This window comes from Microchirus variegatus (assembly GCF_963457635.1).
Source record: "Microchirus variegatus genome assembly, chromosome: 4".
Classification (NCBI taxonomy): domain Eukaryota; kingdom Metazoa; phylum Chordata; class Actinopteri; order Pleuronectiformes; family Soleidae; genus Microchirus; species Microchirus variegatus.
This window is the reverse complement of record NC_139805.1, coordinates 32,826,129-32,850,610: the sequence shown is the minus strand read 5'-3', so window position 1 is coordinate 32,850,610 and position 24,482 is coordinate 32,826,129. Positions and strand designations below refer to the sequence as shown.

Sequence of the window (24,482 nt, the reverse complement as noted above, 5' to 3'; positions counted from 1 at the left end):
AATAAAGCCTCTCAAATCGCGTTCATTACATAAACTATAGCGATTCATCTGTTTCGCACACATAAACCTGAGGCAAGAGGAAATGCAGGGTGAGAGTCATGACACTATGTTTACATCCTTTCTAGTACATGAAGGCCACCGTAGTTCCCTGACGTAGTTTGTCGCACCATAATCAATCATTATATGTCACTAATTCCTACACGGTGAACCTATACGTGAGCTAATTTACCACCTCTCTTCTTTTTCAATAACAAAATGGAAACCTCCGATTACATGTGTCCTGTGGTTGGACATATAATCAAAGTTGGGTCACAACAGGGCTGCAGGCAGCTGCGTAGTATTGCTCGCGCATCTAAAGCCCGCCAATAAACCCGGAAACACCCCCGTTGTTGTCATTCGTCCATGAGAGCAGTGAAAGTGAAAGTATTCTGTGACTTTTCCTCAGTCGCCATCTTCTCTGCGCAGCACAAGGACAGACGGGTGAGTGTAGACACGATTGTGACGATAATATGTGACTAAATATGACGATAATGTCACTGTTAGAGGCTGTGTTTTTGTTCGTATTCACGCGTTTCTTTACTGCCCTGTTGTATTCGTGTCCGTGTACGGAGCCTCTCGTTAAGTGAAGTTTGTGAAACACATTCGACACCTTTTTTTTTTTTTTTTTTCAACCAAACGTTGTAACAAACGCGAGACACGTTTTCATGAAAAAAACAAACAAACTACAGCCTCATTTTCATCAGAAACGGCTGGAGAAAAGACTTATGTCTCCCCGTGCAGTCCCTCAGTGACACAAGTGCACCTGACTGCAGCGCGCAGATCGAGGAGTGGCTCAACGTGGGTGGCGCTAAACGTGAAGTTAAACGTTTGACTCCGCCCGTTGCGCGAGTGACATCTGGTGGCGGAGATCAGGCAGCACATACTCAAACGTCAATGCTGTATAATAACAATAAATATATATATATTATATTATATAATTTATTATAGTATATTATATTATATAATATTAGATTTTATTATTGAATTATTTAAATGCAATATTATTTAATTTATTATAGTATATATATAGCAAGAGATAATATAAATATATAATTGTTGTTTTGTAAATCCCTTTTTAAACTACAAGCATTTATTAATGGATTAAAATATTATTTACAAGTTGTTGCTATAATTTCAATTTTTATTACCATTTACAACGGCAAATTAATAACATCTTGTATTACTTTTTCTGTGACACCTGCAGTCCTCTATACTCACAATTCACGTACTTCTTACGGCTTCTTACTTATGTATACAGTACATATGCACATATATATGTACTGTACATAGACACATACACATGTTTTTTACACTCAATTATATTAGCTAAGTCAAATGAACCAAAGACAGAAGACTTTGCATCAATGATTTTTATTAATAAATCTCCCTATCCTCCCTCCCGTGGAGGATAAAACAGTAGACGATGGATGGAATTTACTCCCAGACGTTTGATCTGTAAATAGAAAAAGGTAGATGTTATAGCTTAATCAAGTACATTTCTCAAGCGTTCCATGAATGCTTTACAATGGCAAGTATCAAGGTATTTCGCTCTCCTGGTGGTATGATCAAACAAGTTACCTTTCATGGTGCTCGGGCCCTAATAAAGGTTGCAGAAGGATGAAAACATTGAAATAAGAAACACCCACAACAGGCAACATACCCCGTTCCCTGTTCAAGGTCTGTCCTGTTCTCTGCTTCCTCTAGAAAGATAACAAATTGTGGTTGTTATAGGCACAATAACAATGAAAGATGTAAACAAGATCAGTAGCTGATTTTAAGTATACTTGTTAAATGAAAATGGAGAAATGATTGTAAAACCACCTATACAACATAGATGGATGTGTGTACAATACTGCTGTAAACGATACCCGATACTGAATAGCACATTTTCTTTGGAGGGACAGCTTCCAAATCCTGAAATAAGTGGGGGGATTATGCTTTAGTCTGCAAGCAATAGTTGACTACAAGACTAATTAATTGCCGTGACCTCTCACCTGTTGCCCTCTTTGCTGCCGTCGTCTCTTTCTCTCCTGCAGTCTTTCCTCTTCAGGCCTTGGTGATTTAATGACAACATACATTCACCATGAAAACATTCACGTTGGTCTATTGACAGTGAGTACATGTTTTTTTGTGATGCCATTCTAAAGTGTGATATTGAGGGCACTTACGGCATTGGGAAGTTCTGCAGCAGCACAAGACACCACCATCTCCGGATTTGCAGCATGTTTTCCTTTGAAGAAGGAAATGTAGGAAGATTTCAATATGTTTTCAAAAATAACAACTTACTAAAAGCAATGTGTCACAATTTACACTTACCTCTCTGAAATCCCAACATAGCTGACAAGCATTCAATTATAGCAAAACATTAAAATGCAAAGAGCATCTATGTTGTGTAAGTAAAAAAATAGAAGGAAACATAAAAGGTATTTACACAGAGTATCCAATGTCCAGGTACAAACACTGGCAGAAGAATCCACTCCAGACTGGCTGCATTGACCTGTAAAAAGACATCAATAGCTGAATATTAAATGCTCAAACTTTACTCAATAAAGCAAAATGTTTAAACAAATTACCGGCAGATGATCCATGGGGTTCCTCGATGATGGTGGGAACCAAGAGGAAATCACGTAGCTGTCTCCAGCAAACACATTTTCTGCTCTCTGTAACAGAGATAGTTTACTAAATCTCTTACTGTAAAAATATATTGACTATTGAACTAGACTATCCAATCCATTTGAATTAAATATTCCATGAGTGGGGGCCTGTGCGGGAGCCTCTGAATGCTGAGTGGGGGCCTCTGGGTGCTGAGCGAGGGCTTGAGCAGGGGCTTGAGCAGGGGCTTGAGCGGGGGCCTCTGGGTGCTGAGCGAGGGCCAAAGACTTCTGCACAGGGGCCACAAAGTGTTGTGCAGGGAGAGTAGCATGCTCCTTCTGATGCCTTTCCAAGTGCCTTGTAAATTGCAGTCTATTGATTATTGTTGCTGCACAATAGCAGCAATGAAAATGACTTGCCGTCTGACAACTTAACCCACACTTGATTATCTTGTACCCTGTAAGATGGAAATAAAGGGAGTAAGATTCATACTTGTGAAAAATACTTAATTAAAATACGTAATAATACTTAATTAATTTGTGTAAATATGTAAGATAATCACCTTTGTGTTTTATGGATGAATGGCCTTTTATATGATTGTAAATCGTATATTTCTCAGCCACATATTTACAGAAGGGACAGTGAAAAAGTTCACTGTTCGTGCATTTCTGAATGATTGCTGTATCACCATCAACAAGAACACTTATGTGTCTCTATATCAGAGGGGAAAAGAATAGACATACAGTAAGGCACATCATTTAAAACCCAGATAAAACATAACTTTTACCATCTGAAAGGTACATGTACAGGTTGTGTGTGTGTGTGTGTGTTTTTACCACATTTCCTTCATCAGGGATGGCCTCAGGAAGAGGAATGATATCAGCCTGGGCTTGACAAGAGGCGTCCATTACACCTGTCATGCACACACACGCAACATATACACACACACACACACACACACACACACACACACACACACACACACACACAGTCAATAAAAGTAACTGTAGGTAACAAATGGACACGGAGAATGAAGGGATGTATCTCAATTATTGATTACCTTCTTTATTTCTCTCACACTAGGGTTTTATTATATTATATTCTAGGGTAGAAACACATAGATACAGCGCATTAGATACTGTGTTTATATACCTGGATTTTCTACTTGAAAATTGCCAAAAACACCACCTGAATGCTATTATTCACACGAGATAAACATGAGGCTTAAGTAACAAGTTACTTGCATGAATAGTTCTATTATCAACTTGCTCGTTTATCCATAAATTAGTTAATAATTTACACGAACAACGAACGGCAACTTACCTCGTGGCAGAAAAGCGCGCAATAAGGGAGTAACGTTCTCCCTCTTACGCCTGGTATTGGGAAAGTGAGTAAGTGGCCCAACGTGGGTGGAGTCAAACGTCGTTTAGCTCCACCCACGTTGAGCCACTCCTCGATCTGCGGGCTGCAGCCAGGGGTTACTCCAGTGACACCGTGGCGCAGGTACAGGTTTATAAAGGGCAACGCCCCTAAAAACGTATTTAAAAAAATATATATAAAAATAACCTTTGGATGATACTACACCGCTCAGTGTGAAAGAATATGCATTTGTATCATTTATGAGTAATAATTGTCAATTACTTGTAGGTGTAGGTCTAAAATGGCATCTGAAAACGCAGGTGCACTTTATCAGTGGCCCTTTCTCAATACCCAAGTATGCCAGTAGCCTACGTACTTGCATACTTGGGAAGTACATACCTGAGAAGTACAGCTGGAGTACATACTTGCCAAGTATGGGAGTACACGAGTACGATCTCATCAATTGGCAGTGTACTTGTTCTAGTGTTGTGTCGGTCATGAATGATTCGTTCGAAAGAACGACTCATTTCAGTGAACAAACTGACTGGGATCACTTCATGAACTGACACACAGAGAACTGGAGAACTGTGGCCGAGGACATGAATCTCGTTCACGCTGTCACTCGCTCGATGACCCGCGGCGCGAATGTACTGCACTCAGGTCACAAAGCAGGGCACTGGGCTCCTGCTAAGCACGGAACGATTCGGTGAACAAATCTTTTGAATGAATCATTTTAATGAACGGATTCTAGTGATTCAGTATAATCAAATAAACTGCCGATCCCATCACTACCTTGTTCTACTGATTGAATGGCGGGTGGTGCCAAGCACTTAAACCTCATTACCGCCACCTACAGTGTTGATGAATGAACATATAAAATACTTTTAATAAATGCATACATTATTTTCACATTTTAAATATTCAACTTAATGTATTAATTCATGTTTATTAAAATATACAGTACCATGTGGAAAATAGATAAATTAGAGCAGTGTAGAGTAATATATATATTAGACACACACACACACACACGTATATATATATATATAATGTGTGTATTTATGTTTTTAAATATTATAGTGTCCATTATATTTAAATATGTATACAATGACAGTGCGACTTTAATATATATAAAAAAAGACCTTTATATAAAAATATATAATATATAAATATAACTATATATACGTTACATTAAAGCGGTGAAATTCCCGCTTTTTCGCGATGTCTTTAGACAAAATCTGGCAGGACACCCACGGCCCTTACAACTTTCTCTTTACTTGCTCCACTGTACGATCGTAGCCGGCCTCCCGCATCCGCTGTTGCATTTTTACGTAGGCCATCTTGTTCCTGGATGACTCCAGCTTCTTCTGGATCTCGTCCTCCGACCAGATACTGATCAGGCACTTGGTTTCGGAGGTGCTCCATGTACAGCGTCCAGCGCCCTCCTTCACCCACCCCATTTTTTTTTTGGAACAAAAGTCCCGTGGTATATGCGAATTTGCGCGCGTCATATGCTAATTGCCTAAACCCTGACCTCCAGCTGTCGCGAGCCCGATGCGTTCTCTTTATACGCACTTTGAAGTTGTCGAGGACCCCTGCTGAGTCGTCGGGCGACCACTTTGCAGTTGTCTGGAGAAAATTTGAAGACAGCGGGACTACGACTGTCGCCAGTCCCGCTGTCGCGAAAAGCGCAATGTAATGTGGGCCTTACATTAATATTATACAAACGTTCACACTGTCAGGTCAAAATGTTTACATTAAAACAACATGTCAACAACAAATCGTCGGTATTCATGAAATCGGCTAGCGCACGCCATTAGCGTACTCCCATCATGCCTTTCGCTGTTCATGTACGCGCCGAACAACTCGATAACACGGACGGCTCGTTCGCATAGCCGAGAGGCATCATGGGAGTGACACAACTGCACATGCTCTATGGGCCCCATAACCCGGAAATAAACGCGGAAGTCAATAACTTTTTTGGCATATGGGCTCGGTGAGCAGCTTCATAGGAATGAAAGGAGCCAAAAGGGCGGTGCGCTATCCAGTTCATATAATACATCCATGAGCTGCTCACCCAGCGCATATGCCAACAAAGTTTTTGACTTCCGCGTTAATTCATGTTTTAATCATGAAAAAAGCATAATCATAATAGTTGGCAAATAATTTAGTAATCGTTTAATAATTGATTCATCGATTAATCGTTTCAGCTCTACATGATTCCAATCTAATTTACCATGTACTTCCATTAGCTCTGCCCGCCCGTCGGTGAGTCTCTACGTCGTCTCTGGGTGCACAAAATATTTTTAGTGTCCGTCACTCCGTCAAGGGACAACGGAGACAACAAGGGCTGCGATTGGTCCTCAGGACAGGCCAAGATAACTATAATTACGTCATATAATAATACACACAGCACATGTTTAGACTCTAAATAGCAAATTTCTCGCCTCAAATGATCTTAAAACTGCATTCCGGGACAGAAAAATATTGATTAACGACCACTGTTTCAATGTTATTCAGCTGCAACAACAGTCTTTCTCTCTCGGATGCCATTGCTCACTGTAGCCAAAAGCAAAACAACCTTGCGTACTGATCGGGTGGGAAATTGCAGTGGGTATCTGGCACCACGACGGAGAACTATGAAGGCTCAAGGGGTCTCCGTGGTTACGTAGTCGGATAACGCATTACGCAGTCGAAGAAGTATAATGTGGCCTTAAATGTTAAAGCAAGAAGATAAATAGAATGAGAAACCGAGGGAGAACTTGCACTATTCAAGTACATTCTTTCTCTCTGTTTGTGTTTGCAGAGGTCAGAACCAGAGACAGAGGACTGAGTCTCCACGACCCAACGTTCTGTCTATGAAGAGTGACCAGTCTATGGATACACCTCTTAACTTCAATCATGAACCTGGACACTCGGAGACAAAGTAAGAGATTCATAAAAGTGTAGGTTCATAACCCTGTGTGTCCTCACAAAGACAGCAGTGATGGGATTGGCAGTTCATTTGAGTGTACTGAATCACTAGAATCTGTTCATTAAAATTATTCGTTCAAAAGATTTGTTCACCGAATCGTTCAGTGCTTAGCAGGAACTCAGTGCCCTGCTATGTGACTCACCTCCTCCCTGAGTGCAGTACATTCGCGCCACGGGTCATTGAGTGAGTGATGGCGTGGACGAGATTCATGTCCTCAGCCAGTTCTCCAGTTCTCTGTGTGTCAGTTCGTTCCTCAGCCACAGTTCTCCAGTTCTCTGTGTGTCAGTTTGTTTGCGGATCATACAGTGACTGACAGTGTGATTGAATCACAGCAGCACGGCAGACACAGTTCTTCTTACTAGTCACTCCTCGCTCGGTGCACGTTGGCTGGCGTCGTTTGCCAAAGATTCACGAGTGAGTGACGGCGCAGGCGAACGACTCCACGAGTGATTCACAGAACGCGGCAGTTCCACTCCCAGCTGCCAGGCTCACTGCTGAGCTCAACTTAACTAAGAAAGGAACGAATCAGTTCATGAAGTGATCCCAGTCAGTTCATGAAGTGATCCCAGTCAGTTCATGAAGTGATCCCAGTCAGTTCGTTCACTCAAATGATTCGTTCTTTCGAACAAATTCATGACCGACACAACACTAAAAGACAGAAACACAGACGCAAAGATGGAAGAAAATATCATCACAGTGATTCAAGAATGATTCAGTCTTTTCAGAATAAAGTTATTCAAGTCATTCCACTGAAAATCACTGTATTTTGTTTTATTTTTTTTACAACAAACGACATAAAACAACGTCACAGAAAAACACAATATTGTCAGTTTTGTTTATTTAACCGCAATTGAGCACTTTTTTAGTTTTTCTTTGACTGATGAAAATAATCATCAGCTGCTCAGGTTCTTTCTTCAGCCTGACTTTGTCTCTTGTCTTTCAGAGGATGTTGGTCTTCAGGAGGTTCTTGATGAACATAAGATCAGATTGAGGAGGAGATTTAAACATGTTACTGAAGGAATTGATGGAACAGGAAGTAGAACCCTCCTGAACAGGGTCTTCACTGAGCTCTACATCACAGAGGGACAGAGTGAAGAGGTCAATACTCAACATGAGGTGATGCAGCTGGAGACGACCTCCAAGGTGAAGACCCAGGACACTCCCATCAAGTTCTGCGACATCTTTAAAGCCTTTCCTGACCAGCAGGGGCGCATCAGAGTCGTCCAGACCAACGGCGTCGCTGGTGTAGGAAAAACCTTCTCGGTGCAGAAGTTCACGCTGGACTGGGCAGAGGGTTTGGAAAACCAGGATGTGAATCTGCTGATTCTGCTTCCGTTCAGGGAGCTGAACCGGATCAGAGATCAGCAGCACAGTCTTCTCACGCTGCTCCACGTTTTCCATCCAACATTAGAGAAGGTCAGTGCAGAGAAGCTTGCGCTCTGTAAACTTTTGTTCATCTTTGACGGCCTGGATGAAAGCAGACTCTCATTGAACTTCAACAGCAAGACGCTGGTTTCTGATGTCACACACAGGTCGTCAGTCAACGTGCTGGTGACCAACCTCATCCAGGGGAATCTGCTTCCCTCAGCTCTCATCTGGATCACTTCCCCACCCGCAGTGGCCAGTCAGATCCCTCCTACCTGTGTTGACAGAGTAACAGAAGTACGAGGCTTCACCGACAACCAAAAGGACGAGTACTTCAGGAAAAGATCCAGAGATGAAGATCTGTCCAGCAGAATCATCTCGCACATCAAGAAGTCCAAGAGTCTCCACATTATGTGTCATATCCCAGTCTTCTGCTGGATCAGTGCTACAGTTCTGGAGCACATGTTGACCACAGAGCAGAGAGGAGAGCTGCCCAAGACCCTGACAGACCTGTACTCACACTTCCTGCTGGTTCAGACAAAGAGGAAGAAGAACAAGTACGATAAAGGACACGAGACGAGTCCACAGCAGCTGATGGAGGCCGACAGAGACGTTCTTCTGAAGCTGGGGAGGCTGGCCTTTGAACTTCTGCAGACAGGAGACACCATGTTCTACCAAGAAGATCTGGAGCGGTGTGGTCTTGATGTGTTAGAGGCCTCGGTGTACTCGGGAGTTTGTACAGAGATCTTCAGTAGAGAGAGTGTGATCTTCCAGAAATCAGTCTACTGCTTTATTCATCTGAGCGTTCAGGAGTTTCTGGCTGCAGTCTACATGTTCCACTGTTTCACCAACAGGAAGACAGAGGTACTGCAGGACTTCTTCAGACAAGAAGATGGTGATGGTGGTGGTTACACTTCTCTGGATGTGTTCCTGAAAGAAGCCATGAAGAAATCACTTCAAAGTGAAAATGGTCACCTGGATCTGTTTGTTCGCTTCCTTCATGGACTCTGTCTGAAGTCCAACCAGAGACTCTTAGGAGGTCTGCTGGGCCAGACTCGGAACAGTCCAGAAATCATCCAGAGAGTCATCAGGAACCTGAAGGAGATGAACACGGACAACATCTCGCCTGACAGAAGCATCAACCTCTTCCACTGTCTGACGGAGATGAACGACCAATCAGTGCATCAGGAGATCCAAGAGTTCATGAAGTCAAAGGACAAAAGACAGAGACTCTCTGAGATCCAATGCTCAGCTCTGGCCTACATGCTGCTGATGTCTGAGGAGGTTCTGGATGAGTTGGACGTGAACACTTACAGCACATCAGTCCATGGTAAACGCAGACTGATTCCAGCTGTGAGGAACTGCAGGAAGGCTGCGTAAGTTAAGAAATGATCAATAACATCATCAATCAGTTATGATTAATGCTTTGGTTTATCAAATATTGTCAATATTGAATTCTTCTCATTCTGCTCACTTTGTGGGTCAGCTGAATGAAAACACTTGTCTTTATTTTGTAATTTACTGTTAATGTTCTATTGCTCCATTAAACGACCCGATCAGAACCAGTACATGTTCAGATCCAGAAAAGTCTGTTGACGTTACATTAAGACACATAGTCTGAGTTTGACATGAATCCAGGTCCCAGGTGTGTTCCACTGTGGACATGATGGACACATCAGACATCACTGTGACTGTTTCTATAATGACAGACTGGATTATTTTGAACTCTCAGAGACTCAGTGTGAAGTCGTGGTCTCTGCTCTGAACACATGATCAAACACTGACTGGTTTCAAGCAACAACTTCTCATGTTTTATTCTTTATTCAGGTTGATGAACTGCAGTTTGTCAGAGATCAGCTGTTCTTCTCTGGTCTCAGTTCTGAAGTCAAACTCCTCCCACCTGAGAGAACTGGACCTGGGTGACAACGATCTGCAGGATCCAGTAGTGAAGCTGCTGTGTTCTGGACTGGAGAGTCCACATTGTAGACTAGAGACTCTGAAGTGAGTTCCCTGACTGAAGCTGCTGTTGTTTTTTTTTAACTTTCATTCACATTAAATTAATTTGATTCAGTGATGAATGAATGAAACACTCACTCACTCACACAGTCGTTGTCTAAAGTCTCATGTTTTATTTTTCATTCAGGTTGAGTGGCTGCAGTTTGTCAGAGATCAGCTGTTCTTCTCTGGTCTCAGTTCTGAAGTCCGACTCCTCCCCCCTGAGAGAACTGGACCTGAGCTACAACGATCTGACTGATTCAGCAGTGAAGCTGCTGTGTTCTGCACTGGAGAGTCCACATTGTCGACTGGAGACTCTGAAGTGAGTTCACTGACTGAAGCTGCTGTTGTTTTTTAAACTAAAAATTTTGTTAACATTCAACTTATTTGATTCACTGATGAATGAATGAGACACACGCAGACAGTAGGGCTGGACTATTAATTGAATTTTAATCGTGATTTCGATTTTGGCTTCTCACGATCATAAAAAGATTATAATAGAAGAAAAACGATGAATGCACCGCACGGCGCGGTGTGTATGTAAATTCCTATGCTAGAAAAACACCTTGAAAGCACCAGTGTTACGTGCTGATGCAGCTAGCGAGTGACATCTGTGTATCAATAATATGAGGAGCGAACGATTGAAAACATGGCAGAAAGGTAACAAAGGTAGGACAATATCAGTTAACTGGAAACAGTTCGGCTTCAATTTGATGGACGTCGAGCAAAAGGAAATGTTTTGCAAAGTTTCTTGCGCTGTCGTGTCTGCTCCCCAAGGCAACGCGACCAACTTATTCAATCGTAAAGTGGTCTATGAACAGGGGATAAAGCTCGTCAGTCAGCGCCACCACAACACAGTACTCTATTAAGGACACTCTTTACAATGCCGTCCCATATCCCACCACATCACACGGACATAAGGAGATAGCGGAGGCTGTGACGTTAATTAAAAAATATGGTAGTGAAGGACGTATCAGTACCGTAAACATCCCAGGATTCAAGGCGCATGTTAAGACTTCGGACAAGCGTTACGTGTTGCCGTTACGTAAACATTTCCAGTCCTGTATGATAAATGTTGTGCTGAAGTAGCAGAGTATTTTGTTTTGATTTTGCCTGTGTCATTAGTGTTGTCGGTGCATATGTTTGCATATTGTAAATGTTTGCAAGTTGTGCAGCAGTGCAAGTAGATTGGTTATTTATTTTTATGCTCCGCGCTCGACGAGCGACGCGGAGCATATAACGTTTGCACCGTTCCGTCCGTCCGTCATTCCGTCAGTCCGTCCGTACTAAAATGAATACCTTCCTGTTGCGTACGTCCTTCACATTTTGCAGGATTGTTTAGTGGGTGAATATCTCCAGGCTTTTTTTTCGTTTTGTCCAAAAACATTTTTTTGAATTTTTTTGTGAATTTTTACGCGTTTTTTTTGCGTGGAAATGTGAAAAATGTGTAAACCGCACTTTACGAGCTTGTCAACACGATAACTTGACAAATATTCGACATATTGATGTCAAACTGGCACTGTCCATGCCTCTTACAAGTATCTTGGACAAGTTCGAAGATGGGTGACCTTGACCTACTTTTCAAGGTCACAGCTGCACTTGAAACTTGAAAAATAGCCAAAAACTGGCACTTTTCAACCTTGTCAACGCGATAACTTGACAAATATTTATTGTATTGCTGCCAAACTGGCACTGTGGATGCCTCTTACAAGTATCTTGAATAAGTTCGAAGATGGGTGACCTTGACGTACTTTCCAAGGTCACAGCTGCACTTGTAACTTGAAAAATAGCCAAAACCGGCACTTTTCAAGCTTGTCAACGCGATAACTTGACAAATATTTATTGTATTGCTGCCAAACTGGCACTGTGGATGCCTCTTACAAGTATCTTGAACAAGTTCGAAGATGGGTGACCTTGACGTACTTTCCAAGGTCACAGCTGCACTTGTAACTTGGAAAATAGCCAAAACCGGCACTTTTCAAGCTTGTCAACGCGATAACTTGAAAAATATTTATTGTATTGCTGCCAAACTGGCACTGTGGATGCCTCTTACAAGTATCTTGAACAAGTTCGAAGATCGGTGACCTCAACCTATTTCCAAGGTCACCGCTGCACACCACATGTCCAAAGTGGCGTTCATTGCCTATGCAAATTTTGCTTTAAAGTTGGCATAAAAATGTGGGCGCATGGACTCAACGCGGAGCATTAGTAGTCGTTGACTATCACCCCTCTAGTTATTTATTGTTTTTATTGCTATCATTATTTTATTTTACTATTATTATTATTTTGCTTCTTTACGTGTTACTTATTTATTTCTGGCTGTTCTTTTAAGTTATATTTAAAGTTGAGTTTTGGTGATTTAATAAATACTCAAGTTTTGAAATCAATGAATAATCGTGTTTATTAATCTTGATTTCAATATCAATCAAATTAATCGTGATTATTATTTTTGCCATAATCGTTCAGCTCTAACAGACAGACTCTCTCTCACACTCTCACACAGTCATTGTCTAAAGTCTCATGTTTTATTCTTCATTCAGGTTGGGTGGCTGCAGTTTGTCAGAGATCAGCTGTTCTTCTCTGGCCTCAGTTCTGAAGTCCAACTCCTCCCACCTGAGAGAACTGGACCTGAGCTACAACGATCTGACTGATCCAGTAGTGAAGCTGCTGTGTTCTGGACTGGAGAGTCCACATTGTAGACTGGAGACTCTGAAGTGAGTTCACTGACTGAAGCTGTTGTTGTTTTTTTAAACTTTCATTTTATTAAGATTTAACTCATTTGATTCACTGATGAATGAATGGCACTTACTCACTCACTCACTCACTCACTCACTCACTCACTCACTCACTCACTCACTCACTCACTCACTCACTCGATCACTCACTCGATCACTCACTCACTCACTCACTCACTCACTCACTCACTCACTCACTCACTCACTCACTCACTCACACACACACACAGTCGTTGTCTAAAGTCTCATGTTTTATTCTTTATTCAGGTTGAGAGGCTGCAGTTTGTCAGAGATCAGCTGTTCTTCTCTGGCCTCAGTTCTGAAGTCCAACTCCTCCCACCTGAGAGAACTGGACCTGAGCTACAACGATCTGACTGATCCAGTAGTGAAGCTGCTGTGTTCTGGACTGGAGAGTCCACATTGTAGACTGGAGACTCTGAAGTGAGTTCAGTGACTGAAGCTGCTGTTTTTTTTTTTTTTAACATTAAACACATTTGATTCACTTATGAATGAATGTAGCTCACACTCTCACACAGTCGTTGTCTAAAGTCTCATGTTTTATTCTTTATTCAGGTTGAGTGGCTGCAGTTTGTTAGAGATCAGCTGTTCTTCTCTGGTCTCAGTTCTGAAGTCCAACTCCTCCCACCTGAGAGAACTGGACCTGAGCTACAACGATCTGACTGATTCAGCAGTGAAGCTGCTGTGTTCTGCACTAGAGAGTCCACATTGTAGACTGGAGACTCTGAAGTGAGTTCACTGACTGAAGCTGCTGTTGTTTTTTTAAACTTTTATGTTATTAAAGCGGACCTAGACCGGAAGTTCCTATTAACACTAGTTTTTTAGTGTGAATCTGCGTCATTACCTTGTTTATGAAGCCCTGAATTTTCGAAACAAACAGTTCAGCCATTGCTGAGAACGCTGTGTTTATTGTAATCTCGTGGCTCAACGAGATCTCTGAAAATCCCGCAATAGTTACGTAAACAGCGGTTCTCCTGCACAGCAGATCCTCCTGCTCCGGGCACTAGTCCGGGCACATCCGGTTGCGTACATTGAACCGCAGAAGAAGGAGAACGTCCGTTGTGGAGGTGTTTCACGAGCGACAGTGTCTTCTGACTCTGGGTCTGACTCCGGGTCAAAGTCATAAAAGGGACTGCGGTGAGGAGTTGTGAATAAGCTATTTTTAAACACTGTTAAAACAATGTTTTGATAATGCGGAGCAGTGCATCCACCGTTCCAGAGGGGGGAGCTGTGCTTCTGAGAGCGGATGTGCTGAATAGTATTGGCCAATCACAAGACTCTGTCTTCTGGGGGTGAAAGTTCACTCTGAAACATCTCGGCTGAAGAACAGCGTCAGAAAAGAGGATTTCAATTGGCTCGTTTACAGCAACTAGGAGGTTTTTGACCATAAAAACAAGTTAATATATGTAAGTAGACCTCCATAACTAACATTTATGTGCAACAGGACCACTCTATGTGAGCTTTAAGATTTAACTCATTTGATTCACTGATGAATGAATCTCACTCACTCACTCACTCACTCACTCACTCACTCACTCACTCACTCACTCACACACACACACACACACACACACACACACACACACACACAGTCGTTGTCTAAAGTCTCATGTTTTATTCTTTATTCAGGTTGAGAGGCTGCAGTTTGTCAGAGATCAGCTGTTATTCTCTGGCCTCACTTCTGAAGTCCAACTTCTCCCACCTGAGAGAACTGGACTTGAGCTGGAACTATGATCTGCAGGATTTAGGAGTGAAGCTGCTGTGTTCTGGACTGGAGAGTCCACATTGTAGACTGGAGACTCTGAAGTGAGTTCACTGACTGAAGCTGCTGTTGTTTTTTTTGTTAAACTGTCGTTCTTTTATCATTAAACACATTTGATTCACTTATGAATTAATGTAACTCACACTCTCACACAGTCGTTGTCTAAAGTCTCATGTTTTATTCTTTATTCAGGTTGAGTGGCTGCAGTTTGTCAGAGATCAGCTGTTCTTCTCTGGCCTCAGTTCTGAAGTCCAACTCCTCCCACCTGAGAGAACTGGACCTGAACTACAACGATCTGACTGATTCAGTAGTGAAGCTGCTGTGTTCTGCACTGGAGAGTCCACATTGTAGACTGGAGACTCTGAAGTGAGTTCACTGACTGAAGCTGCTGTTTTTTTTTTAAACTTTCATTTTATTAAGATTAAACCTATTTGATTCACTGATTGATGAATGAAACACACAGTCTCTCACTCTCTCACATAGTTGTTGTCTTAAGTCTCATGTTTTATTCTTTATTCAGGTTAAGAGGCTGCAAATTGTCAGAGATCCGCTGTTCTTCTCTGGTCTCAGTTCTGAAGTCCAACTCCTCCCACCTGAGAGAACTGGACCTTAGCTACAACAATCTGCAGGATTCAGGAGTGAACCAGCTGTGTTCTGGACTGGAGACTCTGAAGTGAGTTCACTGACTGAAGCTGCTGTTGCATTTGGACTTTCTGGGTATCTTACAGGACTACTGAAACTAAGCTAAGTGTCTTTTCAGTAGGTCTTTCTTGTTGGTTGCTATTTCATTGGTTGCTATTATATCTGTGTTTTTTTTGACTTGTCTGTTTGGTTGAGGTGAAAGTTTGGCTATCTTGTCTGCTAAAGCTAAGGTTAAAATGTGTTATTGTTGCTGTTTAAGCTAGTTTTCATTTAGCCATCACCACCACCAGGTGTGAAGTTTCATGGGGTGTGGCCAACACAGCTGTAACCAATCAGCTTCTACTCTGGTATTTTAAAAAGCAGCAGTGAGTTTGAAGCGGCAGCTTCAATAATCACAAATCAACATCAGTAAAGAAGCAACATTCCTCGGTGTAACATTCAATCTATCCCCACTGCTCGTCACACATCCAACACCTTGTCACAGGGGGCCTGTGGAACTGCCAGTGAGCTACCCGCAAGACTGAGTTCATCTCTGGCTTTGCCTGAAGTAAATAACTACAGACCTGTCTCTCTTCTTCCATTTCTCTCCAAAACTCTGGAGAGTGCTATCTTTAATCAACTCTCTTCCTATCTTCACCAAAACAACCTTCTCGATCCTCATCAGTCTGGTTTTAAGTCGCGTCACTCAACCGAAACTGCTCTTCTTGCTGTCACTGAGCAACTCTCGGACCTTTCTGCAGCATTTGACACAGTTAACCACCATATCCTTACGTCCTCCCTTCAGGAACAAGGTGTCTCAGGCTCTGCACTGGCCCTACTCTCATCATATTTTCAAAACTGAACATACAGAATAACCTGGAGAGGATCTGTGTTCGAACCTTGTCCTCTCACTACTGGGGTCCCTCAGGGTTCTGTGCTAGGCCCTCTCCTCTTCTCTCTTTTCACCAACTCTCTTGGTTCTGTTATTCAATCCCATGGTTTTTCCTATCACAGCTACGCTGATGACACCCAACTCATTCTCTCTTTTGCCCAGTCTAAAACACATGGAGCAGAACGGATCTCTGCTTGTCTGACTGACATCTCTCAATGTCCGACCATCACTTGAAACTCAATCTTGACAAGGCAGAGTTTCTTCCAGGAATGGGCACTCCCATCACAGACCTGACCATCTCCCTCAACAGCTCAGTGGTAGTTCCCTCTCATACTGCAAGGAATCCGGGTGTGACACTGGACCAGTGTTGGGTGTCTTACTTGAAAATAGTAATTAGTTATAGTTACAAATGACTTCTCCCAAAAAGTAATTGAGTTAGTAATAGGGCTGAACGATATATCGCATTTGCGATAATATCGCGATATGATCAAGTGCAATTTTCTAACCGCAAAGGCTGCGATTATACGCTGTTCAAGTGACATGCGCGTGTAAAACATGTGATATAAATATAATGAACGAGATCGTCTAACCACAGACGCTGCACTCTGGTCACATGCAGGCTCCCTGCGCTCTCACATGCGCGCGTTGCGGAGGACGAGTCACGGCCCGTTTTTGTGAATGGAATAGGTGAGGGCGGGTCGGTAAGGTGACTATGGAGCTTCGGCCGCTGTCCGAACAGCTGTTCAGTGACTGTGCGTGTCCAAGCGTGTGTGTGTGTGCGCGTGTGTAGTGCGAACGAGCTTGCGCTAATGTGAAGAACGGGGGTGGACACAACAAGCGCAGGTTCAAAAACCTGAGTCGTCTGGAGACACACCTGTGAGACACACCTGTGCCAGCGGAGAGGTTCTCTCTGCTCCGCTTTTTTTTTTTGACCCTCATTTTAATTATCGCTGTTTTGATGTTCAATAATGGACAGTTTTCGAGCCTAAAACGACGTAGTACACTGTAGAATAGTTAGTTTCCACCCCCGCATTGCTGCGGTTGCCGCTGCTGTTAAAAAAAAAAGAAAAAAAGTCTGAAATTCCCATCCCTAGTTACGCCATATGAACGCACTTCAAAACGGGTTGTGTATATTTTATTTATTTATTTATTATTATTATTATTATTATATTTAATGACTGTCTAGCAGTTCACAGATGTCAAAAAACTGAGTGTGGTAAAGCCACATATTTTTATAAATATGTGTGTATAAATATATATATATATTTATATATATATGCAATCTGCACTTTGTGTGAATTGTGACTGACTATCATTTTAACACCAGGGTTCCTTCTCAGCACTTTATGTTCAGATGTTTGTGTTCCAAATATGCTATTGTGATTGAAGTAGTTAAATAAAAATCATCAATTCATGCATCACCTCATGTCATCATAACAGAGGTCTGTCTTCCAGGAAAGAACAGTTTATTTTTAATGTAATATAGTATTGGCCATACTTATGATGTATTGCTTGTCTTTGTTTAATAATACAGAAGATTAAGACCTTTAAAAAATAATCGCATCGCAATCGCAATATTGGCACGAAAAATCGCAATTAGATTATTTTCCATAATCGTTCAGCCCTAGTTAGTAACTCAGTTACCACATTGTTACTGTCTCCACCCCTGCTCTCTCCCCGCAGCTGATGTGTGCCTGTCCGAAAGCCCGACACTGCTGCGCTTCATTCAACCAAATTGTAGTTAGTAATGCCGTTATACTTGAAAGCCGTTACTCCCAACACTGCACTGGATGACCATCTCTCCCTCACAGCCAACATTGCTGTAACCGCTTGATCTTGCAGATACATGTTGCACAACATCAGGAGGATACAGCCGCTTCTAACCCAGAAGGCGGTGCAGATTCTGGTCCAGGCTTTTGTCGTCTCACGCTTGGACTACAACTCTCTCCTGGCCGGTCTCCCTGCCTGTGCCATTCGACCTCTGCAGATCATCCAGAATGGCTACTGGACCGTCCACTCTGCTCTGCATCGACAAACCGGCTTGCTGCCCCCTCACTGAGAGGATCCCAGTCTAACTCACGACTGTTCACTGTCCTGGCTCCCAAATGGTGGAACAAGCTCCCCATCGACATCCGGACAGCAGAAAGCCTCTACATATTCTGCTGCCGACTAAAAACTAGGGATGGGACTTTTTTGTCGACAAATTGACCGACAATCGACACGTGCGCACATCGACAAAAAAATGAAAAGTAAAAAAAGTCGAAGTGTCACAAACACGTAAAGTTCACAACCAGGGAGGTTAAAGAAGCTGTGCACGAAAAGGCGATCCTGCTGTCCAGGCTCCCTGCGCTCTCAGATGATGGTGTGCGCGTCACCGGCTCGTTCTCGAGTGGCTGTGCGCCTCCAAGTGTGTGTGTGCGTGCAGTGCGAACGAGGTTGCGCTTAAGTTTAGGACGGGGTTGGGGGACATAACACAAGCGCTACACAAATGAAGACTGCATCTCACCTAGTCAGGATCAGCGGAGAGTCCACTTTTTTTCCTTTTTTTTTTTTGCCCCTCATTTTTATTATCGCTGTTCTGATGGTCAATAATGGACATTATAGCCATGTTTTTGAGCCTAAAATGAAGTAGTACAGTGTAGAATAATTTACACCCCCACATTGCTGCTGTTGCTGCTGTTGCATCAGTTTGGAATTCCAACTCCTCCCACCTGAGAGAACTGGACCCGAGTGGGAACTATGGTTCAGGAGTAAAGGTGTGGCGTTATGAAGTGACGAGTTCATATCGTAGAAGCCACAGGCTACGCCAGGTAGCCAGGTCCAGACGGGTAGACCATGTGCGGATACATCATCCCTTGTAAGTCACTTTGGATAAAAGTGTCTGCTAAATCATAAAGGTCATTATTTGGGGATTTGGGGATAAAACACGTAGAGAACTGATCCATGCTGCTTAGGATACGGAGAGCCAGCTTGGATACGGAGAAGCGCAGTAGCGCTCCTACGATCATACAGTCGAGCAAGTAAAGAGGAAAGTTGTAAGCGCCGTGGGTGTCCTGCCAGATTTCCGGGCAGTTGCAAGACTTTGCGACATCGGCAAAAATTCCGATGTCCGCCAATGTCGCGTAATGTAAAGTGGGCCTTAGCAGTTTTTCCAGGGGAAACCCTGAATTCTGTAGTCCACCCCTTACTTTTAGGTCTGTTTTGCAATGTTTGCATGTTTTGTTTATTAAATGTATTGCCGCCACTTCGTGGTCGAGGCACCGTTTATTTTTCCTTTTTTTTTTTTTTACCTTTGCCAATCACACATATTGGTCCCTGAGCAGCCAACCATTGTGGTCATCAGGGAAGATGGCGGGATTTTCCCAGTCCATGTGTGATGGCACTCAGGGAGCCCTCTCCTTCCTTAGGCAGGCCACATTGTGAAGGACACACAGATAATGTGTTCGAAGGCATCCTGTAGGTAAAATGTATGCTTGTGCATTGTTAAGTACTAGTGCAGTGCCCGTAGAAGTATGTATTTCTTTAGTGGGAGCTGAAGAAGAATTTTCAGTTATGGTAATGCTTGATAAGGAATGTTGTGCCTAATGAGGTTGCACAGTGTTTATATTTTGTTAGCCCTACGCTAATGCTAATGCTTCCTAGCTTACCTTTGGAAACAGTTTCGCCAAGTTAGCCACAAAGTAGTAGCAAGCTAATGCAAAATGAATATGTGCTCGCGTATTGGTGAATGGACACCTCGTCTTTTCAGTATAACACCATGTTCTGCAGTGAACCGTGTGAAAATGCCCCCCTGCCACCTTGAGGACAACCTCTTTACTCCCACCTCCCCGCTCCACACAGCGCAGCTGCTGCTGATGAGCCGCTGCCTGCCTGGTGCAGCATGATAAATCAGTGAAAATTTAAATTCCTCCAAAAAATTTGAAAATCAAGGATGGACACCATTTCAGCCTCCAAGTGGGAAAAGAACGCTGCATTTGTCATGGTGAATCTGAGAATCTGCGATCGACAGTGAGGTCTATTTGAGGAAGCCATGTGCGCACACTTATCCAGGATTGGTTTCACCTGGCTTGATGAATCCGTGTCTGCTCATCCTGGCTTGGTCTTTGTGAAACCAACTGAGCCTGGACGCCCTTTGTTTTGGATTTGTTGAACTGAGCTCAGTCATTTATCCTGGATATCTGAATTCTACTAAATTTCCGGAACAATTCAAGATGGCTGCTCCAGTTCCTTTTTTTTTGTGCCGTTCACACATTGAAACACCAATGTAATGTTTATCAGCAGAACTAGATTGGGCCCCGCGTTGGTGTAGATGTTAGCACTGTTGCTTTTGCAGCAAGAAGACCCGAAGAGGTCTTCTCCCGGGTTCTCCGGTTTCTTCACGCAGTCCAAAAACATGAGTGATTTTAAAATTTGTGGATTAGACAAAACACTGTGACCCCGGTTTTCTCTCTGTCAGCTGGGTTTGGCACCAACTCATTGGTAGGAAAGAAATGTCGCCCCTGCCGAGGAAATTATGGTGTGCGAAATTAAGTAAGAGCCAGATGGTGTGAAGTTTAACGAAGTATGTGCTTCTTAAGCGCTACAACCTGACCTGCTGTCCGTCGTCCACGTCGACTCTGACGGAATGTACATGATGAATCCACTGAAGGTCACGGACAGTCACGTGATCGTGAAGGTCCCTCATCTGTCCATCTTCGGCCTGATCTACAACATCATCATGCGCTCCTTCACCACAACCGGACGAGTGATGCTGTTCCTCCTACCGCCGAACACTCGGCCTCGAATACTCACCGTCATTCTGCTGGAGGATAACGTCCCGTTACCAGAGGTAAAGTGTTCAGGGGCCTCATGTACAAAGACTTGCGTGGATTTCCTCCTAAATCTTGGCATACGCAAAAACCCAAAAACTGTCGTACGCACAAATAAATTCAGATGTATCAAAGTGTGCGTACGCATGGATCCAAGCACGTTTCCTTTGTACATCCCAAATCAACGTGGAATTGAGCGCACATGCAGAGGTGCCAAACTCCTCCCTGTCCACGCCCACAGTCTGAGCAAGAGATTCAAGAGTGAATGAAAAAAGTGAATGAAAACGCGCAGGAAGATTTTGTTTGACACCCTGTCAACAGGTATAAATATGACAAAAAAGACGTGAGTGGGAGTGTGTGTGAGTCTGTGGGATCAGAGCAGTGCACACACACACACAATACACATCGCTCGTGCGTAAAGATGGCAGGACATTAAACACTTTGACTCATGTTTAATTTATTAATTTTTTTCTCACAATTAAAGAATGCAGAAGTGCGCCGCGGCTGACATTTGCAACTTTACGCCCGCTTTTACTGACATGAATACTGAACACAGAGAGACAATCGGGCTTGTTAGAAAGCGCTGTAGCTCTAATTTCACCAGCAGAAAAGAGAAAGCAAAGTAAACCAAAAACATATGTGAATGCGCACATGCCCAAATGTGCATGGCGCTGGTTTTCGTCATACGGGACAACTAAAATAATAAACTATTTACTCACCCAGAAGCCACCCATCGCGCACTGTTCCAGCCTCCAGCCTGTTCAATTTGCGCATCACATATGATTTGAAAATTAATGGAATGAAAATGCTTCCCATTAACGTAAACACATTTTGCGCATTGGCGCTTTTATAGCGACGTGTGTGCAGTCAATAGCTCCGATTACATTAGGGAAACCGGCTCTCACTGAAGATTGCGCTTTAATGTTGGCCTGTTCAACAGCATTGTATGGGAGTGTGATGTACCTGGATGACATTCGGATGATTCCATCCCACACAGCTGGCATGGCTCGGCTCAGGGTTGACTGGCACACTCCTGACCGCATCGGCTTATGAGCCAATTATCATTGTTTGCAAGTAAATCCTCACGTTCCCTAAATACTCGTTCACGTCAGATTGTTCATAAATGTGTCTCTGATGTGCACATCAGTCTGATGACTACATGTTTTCACATTATTAACAGTTTCCCAGCATCACCACTAAGTGTCGCCAAAGGAACAATAGCTGTAGTAACGGGCGTACGCCAGCCATGAAGTTGGCGTGGGCACCGCACATTTCCACGGTCATTTCATGTTTCATACATCTGAACGTGAGCGTGGAAAAGGACGTACACCACTTTTTTGTGCGTACGCAACCTTCGTACATGAGGCCCCAGGGCTTTTGACTCGTACTCAGTGCAGACTGTGCTGTGAGCGGCCCCTGCTGCTGAGAACCTGCCTGAGTGGAAAAACATGGCAGCCAGACCCAAATTTTCAGCCACTTCACTGAAGACTCGGCTGATAAATTCTACATTAATTTAAGGCCCGTCCCATTTCCCACAACCGTAAATTCCCCTCGTTGAGGGAAGTGACTTCCCTATGGAATTGGGACACCACTATATGCAAATTAGCGTCGTGAACATAACTAACGTGCTAACCTACGTCACATGTTGACAGTTCTACCGGTGGAACGAGCTACTACTCTCTCGAAGCACTTGGCAAATAGCCGCTAGCAAGCTAGTTAGCTAGCTGCTTTCATAAATCGTCAGTTATTTTCTGACCTTCGTGTTCAAAGATCAACAGTCCTTTGGATGTATATCAAACCAACATATTCCAACACATTTCGACATTGTAACGTGCTTATTTGCGAAAATATATTACAACAAAATTGTTCCTCTGCAAATGTGGCCGCCATCTTTGTTGAAAAAAAAAACAGCCGGCTCGTTGAATTCGCAAAGCATCATGGGTAATTTTATCTTCCACTTTGTTTTAAGCCCACATCAGAGCTCACTACATTTTGAGAGTGGATTATAAGGGCAAAATTGCACTCCCTCTTGCTCCCCCCTTCAACATTTAGGGTTAAGGCAAAAATTGAGGGTAGGGGGAGGGGAGTCACTGTTACTGCTTCACTTAGATGATTCAGAAATGGCTCAATAGGAGAGCGACCGTAGATGGAGTTGAAACCAGTTGTAATGAGTTTTATCAATAATTATGTTATAGGTAGAAGCTCAACAACGTGGCGCAGAATTCATCAACATCTCTGGTCGGTGTCCGCTGATCTATGGTCAGAGTTACAGTGTCCACAGTGACCACAGGGAGGTGCGGAGTCAGCCTCCGGTGAGTACACACACACACACATACATATATATAAACGTAAACACACACACTTGAACCACCTTTGAACATACATGTGGTCGTCAGAGTTACGTCTTCCAACCGAACTACGGACCAAATTACCTCCCATCCTTTGACGTTTTTCTGCCTCTAAACTGCGGCAACGTGACTTTGAGCCTCCAGGACAAAGAAATGAGGGAAGTCTGGAAACGTGATGTTCCTCTGCCAGGTAACCCCTTTCAAAATAAAAGACTCTTTCTCATTTCTGTTTGTCCACACTCAAACACAAACCCAGCAGCTTTCAAACAAAACATCCAGTCTGTCTTTGTCCAGTTTTCAAAATAAACTACAATCCTCATGTTTCACTTTCTGTTGACCAAAGCTAAAACACAAACCTGTTGTTTTCAAAATGAAAGTCTGTTTTGTGTTCGTCCACACTGAAATGAAACTCTTCACTTTTCAAAATAAAACAGGTCAACTGCAGAGCCGCACTGCACAAAGGAACCTCGAACAGAGCAGCGTCTCAGTGGAGAAGATCCGCGGGTGTCGGCACAAGTTAATCAAACGCATGTCTTCAGAAGGTCTTGACAGTATTCTGGACAAACTTTACTATCATGGCGTCGTAAGTGACGCCGAGATGGAAAAGGTCAGCGGCAACAGAAGACGCGACAAGGCACAGATGGTGGTGGACATGGTGCTGAGGAAGGGAAAAGTAGCCTGTTCACTTCTGATCGAATTTGTCCGTATGGAGGACCCGCATCTCTGCAGAGACATCAGGCTATGAGGACGATTCGCTGTTTGACGCTCTCTCATTCCTTCCATTTCTCCTGGCACAAAGTGCGAGGAGCATATATGTTCTTCTTTGGGTGAACATGCATGAAGAAAGCCTTGAAAGTTGGGAAGTTCAGGTCAGGTATGCAAAAAATTTCCTCATATTGGGACAAAACTCTCTGTGCTGTTTTCTAAATCCTGACTGAAAGTCCTGAAAACCACTAACCTTATAAATATCCACA

At 43.1% G+C, this 24,482-nt stretch overlaps 2 protein-coding genes across 2 annotated transcripts; both read left to right on the top strand.

Annotated features, from left to right (window-relative positions):
• Positions 1–6,891: 6,891 nt before the first annotated feature.
• LOC310926212 (protein NLRC3-like) lies at positions 6,892–13,637 on the top strand (the record flags this gene model as incomplete). Its single annotated transcript, XM_083888311.1, has 7 exons — positions 6,892–6,916; positions 7,908–9,705; positions 9,968–10,070; positions 10,215–10,330; positions 10,473–10,646; positions 12,865–13,019; positions 13,633–13,637. The coding sequence occupies 7 exons, from the start codon at positions 6,892–6,894 to the stop codon at positions 13,635–13,637; spliced, it is 2,376 nt and encodes a 791-aa protein (XP_083744437.1).
• Positions 13,638–20,976: 7,339 nt separating this feature from the next.
• LOC310926211 (uncharacterized protein) lies at positions 20,977–24,278 on the top strand (the record flags this gene model as incomplete). Its single annotated transcript, XM_083888310.1, has 4 exons — positions 20,977–21,180; positions 23,356–23,472; positions 23,557–23,698; positions 23,943–24,278. The coding sequence occupies 4 exons, from the start codon at positions 20,977–20,979 to the stop codon at positions 24,251–24,253; spliced, it is 774 nt and encodes a 257-aa protein (XP_083744436.1). The 3' UTR covers positions 24,254–24,278.
• Between the last annotated feature and the right edge of the window lie 204 nt (positions 24,279–24,482).